This window comes from Phacochoerus africanus, chromosome 10 (assembly GCF_016906955.1).
Source record: "Phacochoerus africanus isolate WHEZ1 chromosome 10, ROS_Pafr_v1, whole genome shotgun sequence".
Lineage (NCBI taxonomy): Eukaryota > Metazoa > Chordata > Mammalia > Artiodactyla > Suidae > Phacochoerus > Phacochoerus africanus.
The window spans coordinates 75,414,210-75,428,073 of record NC_062553.1 but is presented as its reverse complement, the minus strand read 5'-3'; the positions used below and the strand labels follow the sequence as shown (position 1 = coordinate 75,428,073).

The following is a 13,864-nucleotide window of genomic DNA, read 5'->3' as shown; positions in this document are numbered from 1 at the left end:
GCACAGTGCAAGAGGAGTACTTAGCAAATTTTTCATTGTTTCTGCTTATAATAATGTAAAGGGTAAGGAGCATTTAAATTTAATAATACTCTGAAGCTGCGAATTAACACTACCACATGAAAGCTTTCGCTGAATTAGACGCCTCCAGAATTTCTGAAATACCAATATTTGCAGAAATTTTAAAAAAATCATCTAATTTGCTTACAGTTACTGTTAATTGAAAATGAAGATCTAGTGGTTTACTGAACATAGAGACCATTTGATACAGTGAAACTCTGAGCAGGATTCTGGCCGGTTCATTTATTCCTCCTCTTCTTTTTTGTTTTTTTAGGGCTGAGCCTGAGGCATATGGAAGTTCCCAGGCGAGGGGTCAAATCAGAGCTGCAGCTGAGACCTACACCACAGCCACAGCAATGCCAGATCCTCGCCCAGTCGGACACCACAGCTCACGGCAGCACCGGATCCTTAACCCACCAAGCGAGGCCAGGGATCGAACCTGAGTCCACATGGATACTAGTCAGGTTCGTTACTGCTGAGCCACAACAGGAACTCCTCCTCCTCCTTTTTTTTTTTTTTCATGGCCGCACCCACAACTCATGCAAGTTCCCCAGCCAGGGATTCAATTTGAACCAGGTGGACCTATGCCAGATCCTTTAACCCACCACCCCATGCCAGGATTCGAACCCGCACTGCCCCAGCAACCCAAGCCGCTGCAGTCAGATTCTTAACCCTCTGTACCATGGCGGGAACCCTCCTTTTTATCTTTGTGGCTCAGCCACTCCTACACTGTGAGATAAATGGAAGAAAAGTGTGTAATGCTGTAAGTAAGCGCGCTTCCTAGATAATGACGTATGTGCTCACAGTACTTCTGAATTCCTGACTGTGGTCCTGTTGGAGTTTCTCAAGGACTTAATTTGAATTCATTCTATTGTTTGTCCTCATTCTTGGCCCCACAACAGGCATTCGTAATTTTCCAAGAGTCTGTGCTTTTTCCCTTTTAGGGGGTAGTTTAGTGTTGGATCTTACATTTGGATCTTTCCTAAGAAACTCTGATGACTAATGCTTTTAGTGCTGTTCTTGGCCCAAAGAAAACTTGAGGAAATCCATTCTCTCATGAATTAAGACTCGAGGAAAGTCAGAACACATCTTTGGAGCAGAATATCTGTATTCTGTTCATACCGATGGCTTCCAGAATCCAAAGTGATGATAAAGACATGATTTTCGTGTGTTTGTTTTTCTGTCTCCCTTGCTCTCCCCTCTTTCCTTGGCTGCTTCACAGTGTTGGTCGTTTTCCTCCGTGGGCATCTGACACCCAGTTTGTGTTGTGGGGAAATGAATGCTTCCCCAGCATTTTTATAGCTATGTGACATTTACGCCCTTTTCTGTGAACAAAACAGGAGAATCCTCACCTTGTAAGCGTTACTGTTAAAACGTTCGCATCTTGCTTTGATGGGCTGCCCCAGAACCCTCAGCGGGGCCTGGGCCCTGCTTTGCTGTGATAAACAAACGCACTGCAAATGCACTGCAGTCATCTCACCTGGCTCAGATTGCAGGGCGCCCTGAGGGAGTCTCAGTTAAAGAAAAAAGGAGAAGGTATGGAAATACTTTGTTTCATATGAGAACCCTGAGGCAATTATTGTGGGGTTGAAGTTGCTCAGACCTTACTTTGAAGTCAAGGATGGAAGAAGAAATATGCTTATGAATGAAATCACTTGGAGGAAAAATGGAGGGATCACTTTTTCAGATGCGGTTCCTGCTGACACTGGCTGTTGCCATGGTTACTGTTGCCACATGGCTACCTAGGGCTTGGTTCTCATCCCCAGGCAGGTGGGCGGTTCCTGTAGGTGAAGCCCTGCCCTCAAACAGGTCATGCATCTTCCAGTGATGACTCTCTCTTTTTTTTTTTTTCATTTTTTAAAGTTTTATTGAAGTACAGTTGATTTACAAGGTTGTGGTAATTTTTTGCTGTGTAACAAAATGCTTTAGTTATGCATATACATACATCCATTCTCTTTCAGATTCTTTTCCCATATAGACTAGCACAGAATATCGGCTAGAGTTCTCTGTGCTGTACAGCAGGTCTCTGTTGGCCAGTCATTCCATAGATATCAGTGTGCGTACACCGATCCCAAACCCCCACTCCACCCCTCCCCTGGCCACCTGTCCCCTTTGGTAACCATAAGTTTGTTTTCAAAGCCTATGAGTCTGCTTCTATTCTGCAAATAAGTTCTTTTTGTATCCTTTTTAAATTTTTTTAAATTTTCATTTATTTATTTATTTATTTGCTTTTTTAGGCCGTACCTGCGGCATATGGAGGTTCCTAGGCTAGGGGTCATATTAGAGCTATAGCTGCTCTCCTACCACACAGCCACAGCAACGTGGGATCCGAGCCGCGTCTGCGACCTACGCCACAGCTCAGGGCAACACCAGATCCTTACCCCAGTGAGCAAGGCCAGGGATCAAACCTGCATCCTCATGGATCCTAGTCAGGTTCTTTAACTGCTAAGCCATGAAGAGAACTCCTGTGTTGCAGAGACTAGCCCAGCAGGGAGGGCTGAAGAATGGGTGCTGTGAAACTTTAGGAAAAAGTTAACATAAAACAAGACAGAGAGACGTTTGTCTTAATTAAAGGTGGGAACGGGGTTGGGCGGGGGGGAACTCAAGGTCTCAGGGACCCAGAGCACCACCTCAAGAAACCACACTGCTTTTATTGTGCTCTTTAGGATTATGTCAAGTGAGGAGGGGGTTGTAGGTGCAGGATACAGGTTTTTTTTAATTATTTTAAAAGTCGCATAGCTGGTAGCTGATTAAGCTTTTGTTCTGACCTTTAGGCATTTAACAATCATTAATCATTAAATCATTGAGGAAGCTTGGCATCAGCTATCTATGCATTGCATCTAGAGAACCATCATTGTGATTCTGCAAACAGCATGCCTATGTTTGCACCTCGGTTCTCCTTGTTAACGCATATCTGCTAACGACCCCTCATAAACCCCTTGGGGCCATGAGGCTTATCTTCCTCTTATTCATTAGAGGAACATGTCGTGCTATGCAAACAGTGTGCCAATCTGTGCAGGTCTGGGTGCCTAGACCAACGCGTTATGTCCTCATTCAGCTGACCACATGAATAACTTATGCGTTTAGGTCTTTACTCTTAAGCTTAAGTCATTCACCAGCACTGGAACTGTTTTTCAAGCAGGAATATGGGGGTAAAGTAAGGCAGGACAAGATGGAGTTTTCAGCATAGAAAATAGAAGCAAAGAGGCTAAGAAAATATTGTAGAAACATGTCTTGCAACACTGTATCCTTTTTCTAGATCCCACATATGAGTGATATCATATGAAGTTTGTCTTTCACTGTCTAACTTCACTTAGTGTGATAATTTCTAAGTCCATCCATGTTGTTGCAAATGGCATTATTTCATTCCTTTTTGTGGCCGAGTAATATTCCATTGTGTATATGTACCACATCATCATTAGCCACTCCTTTGTCGATAAGCATTTAGGTTGCCTCCATATCTTGGCTGTTGTAAATAGTGCTGCAGTGAACATTGAGGTGCATGTGTCTTTTTGAATTACAGTTTTCTGTGGATGTATGCCTAGGAGTGAGATTGCTGGATCATATGGTAGTTCAATTTTTATTTTTTTGAGGACTCTCCATCCTATTTTCCATAGTGGTTGTATCAGTTTACATTCCCACCAACAGCCCTTTCCAGTATTTATTGTTTGTAGATTTGGACAATGGCCATTCTGGCTGGTATGAAGTGGTACCACTTCATGGTAGTTTTGATTTCGTGAGCCTTTTCATTTATATCTGTTCCACTTGCATCTTTATAACAGGCAGGGTAGGTAGAGGAGGTAGTATTTTAATTTTATAAGTATAGAAACCAGAGCTCAGTCAACCTAAGAGACTTCCTTTGATTATAAAACTAATGTGTCTGAGTCATGACCAGAATCCAAGGTCTTACCTCCTTCTCTGCTTCCCCCAACTTAAAAAAATGTTGTGATAGCATATACAGAACATAAAAGTTACCACGTAAAAACACAAAGCTCAGTGGCATTAAGTACATTGTCATCATTGTACAGCCGTCACCATCACTCCTTGCCGAGAACTTTTTCATCATCTCCAACGGAAACTCTGTACCCATTAAGCAGTAATTACCTCTATTCCAGCCCCCGTCCTGTGGGGGCCACCATTCTCTTTTTTCTCTGTGACTTTGATGACTCTGAGTCCCTCACACAAGTGGGATCACACAGTATTTGTCTTGTTGTAACTGCCCTCTTTCGCAGACTGTAATGTCTTCAGGGCTTATCCATGTTGTCCTCTATTGACCTTCATTCCTTCCATCCCGCATCTTGACCATTTTTGCGTGTGCAGTTCAGGAACATAAATTATGCTCACACTGTCGCACGACGAATCATTCCTTTTTAAGGCTGAATGGCATTCCACGGTATTTAGCACATTTCATCTATCCATTCTTTATCCACGGGCGTTTGGCTTGTTTCTACCTTTTAGCTTTTGTGAATAATGCGGCCGAGAGTAACAGTGCGCCCCTGCTTTTTCTTCCCTCGACCTCTCTCAATGACTGTTTGCAGAACTCCGAAGAGACGTGCATTTTCACCTGTAAACAAAATACATTTCTAGAGCGTTGTGAATGTCAGAACCAATCTGGAGGTCTAAGTCTCATTTCATCAAATGAGATCAGTGTAGGGAGGAGATTGAACTGTGGGGGACTTGGATGGGAATGATGAGCTAGAAATTGAATCATTTTTATTTATTCAAGGGAATACCCACCAAGTGCCTGTCAAGAATGAAGTAGACAATTGTGAGACTTTGAAAAAGGTTGACACAAAGTCTTCTTCAGAAAAGAAGATTCACAGAGCATCTAAAGAAGACATGTGTTCTGAGAAACAGGATATACCATCAGTCGAGGTCTGTATTCCTTTTTTTCTTGCTATTAGAACAAAACCTATTCTTGGGGCTTAGCGTGCCAGTATCTGTGTAATAACTGTACCTCTGCATTTCATACTTTTCAAAGAGGCTAGTTATGCCTTTGAAACCATATTGATCATTGATGAGCTTGCTATGTTCAGAAAATCTATTTGTCTTTTAATTATACAGGAGGTACCACAATACTTTCTTTTCTAAAATAGTTTTTGGTGACATCAGATAGCTTTTATCCTCAAGAGAGGCTGTTCATAAGCAAATGGGTTATAACTCTGGGTGTGAAATAGAAGTAGATCGCTCGTCCCTCCACTCCATTTGTTCTCCCAGCATCCGTTTTCAGACCATAATCATGTGAGTTAGAAGCATAAGCCGGAATCCACAGGAGAAGGATGCTTTTCCAGCTCTGGTGCATAGGCCCTAGTACGGTAGAATCTTTCCCTACCCACTGTGCAGGCTACTACAGGGTATCTAGAGAGCAGGACTGAGCCTTGCATCTCAGGGGGAACAAAAGTTCCCAGATAAAGGTGGGAAAGGAATGTGGGAGAATTTATCTGCTTTCCATCGGGACAAAGCTATGTATGTTAGCACACAGCTAATTATGTCAGAACAAAGTGTGCGTGTTCGCACAAACATCGTGAAAAAAATAGCATTGCAGCTGTAGAGATACACTACAGTGAAAATGAGGGAAAGGAGTGAACATACAGGAGACACGTGAAGATCCCAGTCTAGACGAAAACATATCCAGAGACTTGAAGAGAACTCTGAGGATGTTGCATACTTAGACTGTGAGTTCAATAAAGAGCTTTTAAAGGCAAATTAATGCACTAGGATAAGGCTGAAAGACGTTTTATAAAGTTAAGTCAATGTAGACATCACATTATATACACAATGGCCAAAAATTGCCTTACCTGAAGGAATTGATATGAGATAATCAGAGTGAATGTAGAGGGAAAAAAAAATTTTTTTTTTTGGTCTTTTTAGGGCCGCACCCATGGCATATGGAGGTTCCCAGGCTAGGGGTCAAATCGGAACTGATGCCACCGGCCTATGCCACAGCCACAGCAGTGCCAGATCCACTCCTGGTCTGCAATGTACACCATAGCTCACGGCAATGCCAGATCCTTAACCCACTGAGTGAGGCCAGGGATCAAACCTTCGTCCTCATGGATACTACTCAGATTCATTTCCACTGAACCATGATGAAAAAAAAAAATTTTTTTTTTTTTGGTATCTCTAGGAGATATTTTTAAATAATGTCATCCTTTTAAATTTATTCTTTCTTTTTTTTCTTTTTAGGGCTGCACCCGCAGCATACGGAGGTTCCCAGGCTAGGGGTCGAATCAGAGCTGTAGCTGCCAGCCTACACCACAGCACGGCAACACCGGATCCAAGCCACATCTGTGATCTGTGTAGCAGCTTATGGCAACACTGGATTCTTAACCCACTAACTGAGGCCAGGGATTGAACCTGCATCCTCACAGGCAGGTTCTTAACCCACTGAGCCACAACAGGAACTCCAGAAAAATTTGAAGAGATTGAAAATTGTAAGGAAAAGATGATGAGAGACATGGGGACAAAGATGGTCCAACACAAGCGTCATGATTGTCTGAGTATATGGCCCAACAGTGGGATATACTAGAAGATATACTAGAAGAAAAATTCAGAGATATACTAGAAGAAAAATTTCCCAAGAGGAGGGAAGAAATAAACTTAAAGATCCAAGGGGCACACTGTGTGCACGAGGAAAGCTGATTCTTAATAATGGACACAGACACATCCTGGTTAAGGGATTGAACGGAAAGCTTAAAGACGGATACAGAAAAGGCAGGAAAATCAAGAAACCCTAGGCTTGCCTCAGGCTTCATAGAAACAGCTAATGCCAGCAGCAGATGCACCTCTCTCAACTCAGATGGACTCGGGAGCCTTGCTTGAGAAAGAGATGTTAGTGACAGTTAGCCAACCAAGACCAACGTGAGGATAGAGACCGGGGGATTGAGGAGGGTGTGTTAAAGGTGTGTGGTTGAGGTTTCTGTCCATCTTGTATCCAGAACTAAAACTAATGTTATGATCGCAGAACAGATTGTAAATATTAAACTTTTTTTTGTTTGTTTTTGTCTTTTTGCCATTTCTTGGGCTGCTCTTGCAACATATGGAGGTTCCCAGGCTAGGGGTCCAATCGGAGCTGTAGCCGCTGGGCTACGCCACAGCCACAGCAACGCCGGATCCTTAACCCACTGAGCAAGGCCAGGGATCAAGCCCGCAACCTCATGGTTCCTAGTCGGATTCTTTTCTGCTGTGCCACGGCGGGAACTCCTATAAATATTAAAACTTTAACAAAGCAAAAATAGTAATAAAATCTGCAAAAACAGGAGGTGGGATTGGAAGGTCAGCAAAAGTAAATTTTCATTTTATCCCTCTTAGTAGAGAACCAATACTGTGCAAAACGGAAACACGGAGTTTAAAAGGGTGAAAACTTAAAAAATATCTTTTAGCATCTTTTTCTCAACCTTAGATCCTTAAGGAATTAATGTATCATGTGGAGAAGAAGCAGCTATTTGCAAGTTGGCAGTTCTTTGTGCTACTTCATTTCCTTCTTTTAAGTTCAAGTCAAACTGAGCCTTGACTCAGTTGCTCTGGCGTCTGTCTTGCCATCCTTATGTGTGTATAGATTCATACAGAGACATGTAAAAAAAGAAGGTTGCCAAGTGGGAGAACCTGGTTATTTCTTATTTTTTTTGTTTCTCCTGCTTTTTAGGGCCGCACCTGCAGCATATGGAGGTTCCCAGGCTAGGGTGCAAATCAGAACTGCAGCTGCCGTCCTACGCCACAGCCACAGCAACTCAGGATCCGAGCTGCATCTGCAGCCTACACCACAGCTCACAGCAACACTGGATCCTTAACCCACTGAGCGAGGCCAGGGATCGAACCTGCATCCTCATGTACGCTAGTTGGGTTCATTACTGCTGAGCCACAGAGGGAACGCCCTGGTTATTTCTGAGTGGTGGGATTTTGCTTGATTTCTTTTTTTCCTTCTTATACTACTCTGTTTTTGCTTGAACGCTATAAAAAGTCTGGATTTTTTGTTTAAGTAAATGAGATGAGAATGACACCAAATGAGAAAATCACAGACATTCCAAACTAGGAATTTGCGGTCTGTTGAGAAAGATGAGATCTTTGCATGAAGTTGAGTGCTGAAACCAGTCCACAGTCGGGGGGTGGCTGCGGAAATGGAAGGTCAGTCTCACCAGCGGGGGCCACGGGGAGCCCTTGAAGGGGGAAGGAACTTATGCAGGTGGCGTGTGGAGGGCAGGCAGGCACCCGGCACCACGGAGCCTGGTGGTGATGTTGGGAGCAGTGAGGACGTCATCTGACTGGGAGGAAGGGGACGACGGGAGAGTTCAGAGTCCTCACACCCAAGGCCCTTGCATGCCGATGCCAGGGTTAGTCTTTATTCTCTGGATCTCCGTTGGAAACACAAGGAAGTGAGCATAAGCAGTAGGAAGGGATCCGTGCCCGCTAAGGAATTTTTAGGATCAGTTTTTTTTTCTTTTTGTCTTTTTAGAGCCACACCTGCGGCACAGGGAAGTTCCCAGGCTAGGGGTCGGATCAGAGCTGCAGCTGCTGGCCTGCACCACAGCCACAGCAATGCAGGATCGGAGCAGCATCTCCGACCTACACCACAGCTCACAGCAACGCTAGATCCTTAACCCAGGGAGCAAGGCCAGGGATCAAACCCGAATGCTCATGGATGCCAGTTGGGTTCTTTAACCACTGAGCCATGACGGGAACTCCTTAATCAAATTTTTTAAAGGACATTGGTCTTTGAGGAGGATTTGGCTTGAGGACGACCAGCCTGGGGACCCAGGTGCGAATTGTGGAGCACAGTTGAAGGTTTGAGAACGAGGGTGGCGGGGGGTGGGGTGGGGTGGAGGCTGGATAACAAATGGAAAGCAGTCTGCAGGCTGCGATCTTCTTAAAGGTTGCAATTGAATATTTTTCAGTTGAGTTTCAGGAAGATGGGCAGAATGCTTGCCCTCGAGCCAGTGTGGTGGCGTGGTGGGGGCTTGAATGAATCTGTGAACGATGAGTTTCTGCAGGGTCAGTCTCAGTGTTTTGGAGGCCCAGGTGGGAAAATGGATGCCACCTCTCGTCTCGCAATAGGCCTTCCCTCTGCCGCGGTGTGTGCTGTATTCGACTGTGTTTAGGCAGGAGCAGGGCTGAAGGATAGGAGAGCGGGTGGGAGACGGTGTAGCAGGAAGACCAGCAGGCCTTCCTCGCTCCTGACAGCATAAAGTAGAGGAGCCACCTTTGCTTACAGAGCATTTGCAAGGACAGCTCCAGGGTTTTACATCTGGGCGACCGGAAGATAGGAAGTCGGGGTTTATGTCTGCCAGGTTAGTGATGCCTAGTGGTTGAGAGCATGGACTTGGCAGCCAGACTCCTGAGGCCTAAATCCAACTCGACGCTTACTCCACAACCTTGGGCCAGTTCCTCCATTTGACAGTTGCCTTGTCTGACACAGGAGGGCGCTGACAGTACCGCTACCTCCTGGGGCATGAGAATTAGCCAGGCGAAGAGAAGTACCTAGAATAGCTGCCCTGGTGAGTACCACCAGTGGTGGGGGAACCAGGGAGGTGACAGGTGGGCAGACACTGACATGAGCTCCCACACCTGGAGCCTGGGACTTGGCAGTGGTCCCCATGGAGGTGAGAATTGGAGGGTGACATGAGTCCGCTGACCTGTGTCCTGAGAGGCTATGGCCTCTGAGTTCCAGCCGGCCGGCTAGCTGGCGGGATGCGGGGTCTAGAAGGTGGACAGCAAGATGCTGAGTGTGGAGACGGGGCCTGATTGCAGGAGCCCAGGTGGAGTCGCTGAGTCCTGGGGAGGTGGAGATGGGTGAAGTCAGGGTCAGAGCCCTCTGAGCTGCCCTGCAGTGAAATGGAAGCCAGCAACAAGCTGTGCTGACCCAACAGCCCCCAGCCTTGTGTTCGGGAGGAGAGGGGGGAGCTGATTGCCCAGGGCCCTCGGTCCCGGGACTGGATAGCACCCCTCCCCAGCTCACCGTCCACCGGTGGCCGGGTGCTGTCTGAGTCCTTTCTTCTCCACCTGTTGTTCACCATCAGATCTAGGAGGGCACAGGCCAGGTCTTGATCTCTGTCCATGGAGCTCAGACACGTCCTGGACTCGGCTTCAGGGCTCGTGCAAGTTCCTCCTTCCTCCTGGTCCCTGAGCCTGGGCGGGACAGACATCCAATGGAGCGTCCAGGGCTCGGGCTGTGCGTGGAGGTCAGCAGGGTGGGTTTTCTGGGGCGGGTGGGGGGTGGCTCTTCTCTGCTGTCTTGGTGACTCACCACCCATTGGTGTAGAGCTCGTCTTTAAACCCCCGAGTGTACTTTCCATTTCGTTGTTCATTTGGAGAAAATCATTCTCAATAAACACATTCCCAAGCACGGTGCTCAGTGTTTGTTTTTCTTGTACATTCTTGGGGCCTAACTTCGCAGCTTAGAAAACTGTATAAATCTTCTCTCTGTGGCACATGGAAAGCATTCCTCTGGATTTATTGGCAAAGGAGCTTGAAGCCCAGATTTGGGAATCACAAACTAAAGTTTAATCCCAGCCCTTGCTGTTTATTTTTTTTTAAGTGGATCTTTTTTTTTAGAAGAGGAATTCATGATTATTACAGAAACATAAAGAAGGGAGGAAAAGATCTGTCCAAAATGGGTCACTTTTTACATTTTTCTATATTCTCTTCCTTCTCTGTGCACATGTTAAAAGAAAAAAAACAACTCAGGATCATTATTATTATGTCTCTGTGCTTTGTTTAATGTCCTAATTGTGACTGTTCTCATGTTAGAAATGAATGGGGAATTTTGTTTTCACGGGTTACATACCATCCCATTATTTATCTCTGCCTGAATCCAAACCGTTCCCCTGCAGGTGGACGTTAAAGTTGTTTGCAGCTTTTAATTTTTGTAAATAACTGTATGATGAACAGTTTCATTATTAAGTTTTGCTGGTATTCCTGGTATATCCTTGCTGTAGGTTTCTAGAAACAGAATTAAAAGAGTGTCAGCTGTTAAGGGCCCTGGCGGGGGCTACCAGCTTGCTCTCCAGAAGGCTGGTGCCTGGTTTCCTTTCACATGCCTGGTGTTCGAGAATGATCATTTCATTCAGGTTTCAGCAGCACCATTTTGGGGCAGAAACTTGGGGAGTGTGATAGGTAAATGACAGGGTTTCGTTTTTCATTTCAGTCTGTATCTCTTATGAGGAAAAGTAGTTATGTTTCTTCATTTTTTTGGTAAAGTTCTGAAAAACACAGGCCAAAAAAAAAAAAATCATCCATCCAAGACATTGAAAAAATTCCTTTTATTAGACGTGAATATCTAACCCAGTTTCGCTGGCACCGCTCAGAAGCACGCTGTTACAGCACGCTGCTGCCTTGCCATGCCCTTGCCTTTGCGGGCAGAAACATGCAGTGTAAACACATCATTTCTGGGTTTTTGTTTGTTTTTCTTTTTGCCTTTTCTAGGGCCACTCCCTCGGCATATGGAGGTTCCCAGGCTAGGGGTCTAATTGGAGTTGTAGCTGCTGGCCTATGCTGGAGCCACAGCAACGCCAGATCCAAGCCACGTCTGCGACCTACACCACAGCTCACGGCAATGCTGGATCCTTAACCCACTGAGCAAGGCCAGGGATCAAACCCACAACCTCATGGTTCCTAGTCGAATTCATTAACCACTGAGCCATGACAGGAACTCCACACTTGTGTTTTTAAAGCTAAAATGGAAAGCTGAGATACAGGCTGGTCTGTACTTTGCCTTTCCTAAAAACATACTTTATTATTAAATATCGGTGGGCAAACTCTTCATGTTTTTAGCTTTCTCTGTTTCTTTTGTGAGTTTGCATGTCATGTCCTTTGCCCACTTTGCTATTGAATGTTAGTGGTTTTTTTTCTTGTTTCCTGCAAGAACATAGGTGTAGGTATCAGCTCTATCAAATAGTATAATAATTTTTTCACAGTATGCTCTTTCCCTCTTTTATTTGCTCTGACTTATATACATGGCTTTAAGAACACTTTTGTGCTATCAACCCATGATTTGTTTCTCTTTGATTTCTTCCTTTGCTTTTATTAGTAAAGCTTAGGAATTTTTTTTTTTTTAATTTTAGGGCCACACCCATGGCATATGAAGGTTCCCAGGTGAGGGGTCGAATCGGAGCTGCAGCTGCCCAACTATGGCATAGCCACAGCAACGCCAGATCCGAGCTGCATCTGTGACCTATACCACAGCTCACGGCAACGCCAGATCCTTAACCCACTGAGCGAGGCCAGGGATTGAACCCGCATCCTCATGGATGAAAGATTCCTTTCCCCTGAGCCACGATGGGAATGTCAGGCTTAGGAAATCTTATTTCCTCACCCTGCAGTCAAATGGTCCCTTGCTCAGGGGCATCAGACAACTTGGTTCAAGTAATTCAATGGTGATGACGATAATAGCTTAAGTCTCCTGTAAACTGCTTATTGTGCATCAAGTTCTTTAAGCCTCACCACGGCTTTTTGAGGAAGGCTGGGGAGCCCAAGGCACAAAGAGGCCACGGCCTTTGCCGGAAGTGACACAGCTTTTCAACACAGTGTGGTTCCGACCAGGTGCTTTGGCCTGGTCTCAGTCTCGGGTCTGTGTGGACTCTCTGAGCTTCCTGGTCAGGCCTGCCTCTGTGCATGTGACATGTTTCCATGTGACACCAGGAAACAAAGAGCCAGTGGTCCCTTTATTCATCGTTCTGTGTCTTGACAAGTCTTTGGCTTTGGGTCTCAAGTCTGCCTGTCCCTCTCTGTTCTGTCAGCTGCCTCCACTGTGGGCCCGTCCTTGCCCAGCTGACCCTGGCCAGGTTCTTCCTTGCTGCCTGGCGCTTCTCTCTGTGTCTCACACGCACATGCACACACACAAGGGGGCGATGCTTCTCAGCACTGGGTGCCACCTGTGTGTGGTTCCCGCAGTGCCGACCCTCTCATTGGCACATGGTGCCGTCTGGCCGGGCTGGGTTGAGAAGGCGGCTGAGGGGAAGAACGACTCCTGACCAGCTGACTCTTCCTCATTCCACTTAGAGGCTGGTCCTTTATTTGTGTGTGACCGTGGAGGGACAGAGAGGCTTAAGTGCCTGCTGTGTTAAAAAGCCTTTCTGGGCCCTGAAGTGGACGGGTAAGGAGACAGACGGGGACACCCCCCTCTCCCAAAATTGGGAACGCACAGATAACAACACATGAAGAAATATGGTTGGGATTTAATGTTTAGCATCAGGTCATGTCTCATCATTGGTCTTTCATTGGTTTAACATCAAACTTAAACAGTTAGCAGAAGGTCCTATAGGATAGGGCTTTGTGTGTTTAATTTGTCCTTTTCTTTTTGTGGCCCCATCCACAGCTTGTGGAAGGTCCTGGGCCAGGGACGGAACCCGTGCCACAGCAGTGACTTGAGCTGCTGCAGATCCTTAACCTCTAGCACCACAGAGGAACGCTAACTTGTATTTGGAAAATACCTTCAGAATCAGAAAAAAGTTAATACATGTTGGGGGAAAAATATATCGAGGCGTGGAAAGAAGCAAGCAAGATACCCTCACCCTACTCATGGTCACTGACATGATCATTTTCTCTCTAGTGTTCGTTACTGCAGTGAGCATCTTGCTTGATAGATAACCGGAGGCTCTCAGGACCCCAGAGAGTAACGTGCAGGCATCTAAAACCTTTTCTTTCTCTTCTTCCCAGGCTGCTTTAAAGGGGCAGCGTGGTGCAAGGAAGAGAAAGAGCATGTATGAGAACTCGTTAAAGACATGAGTTACTTAAAGATTTCAAAACACATCCGACTCTCCTTGGGCCTGTTAGTAGACCATGCCTAGTATTTATTTATTTATGGTTATCATTA

At 45.6% G+C, this 13,864-nt stretch overlaps 1 protein-coding gene across 4 annotated transcripts in view; it reads left to right on the top strand.

The window, feature by feature from the left end:
* TMEM131L (transmembrane 131 like) overlaps positions 1–13,864 on the top strand; it is a 181,588-nt gene that overhangs the window by 148,379 nt on the left and 19,345 nt on the right. For all 4 annotated transcript variants that reach the window (XM_047798811.1, XM_047798810.1, XM_047798812.1 and 1 more), the window contains exon 26: positions 4,784–4,932. In XM_047798811.1, the coding sequence (XP_047654767.1) occupies positions 4,784–4,932 (149 nt within the window). The remainder of the gene's footprint in view (positions 1–4,783; positions 4,933–13,864) is intronic.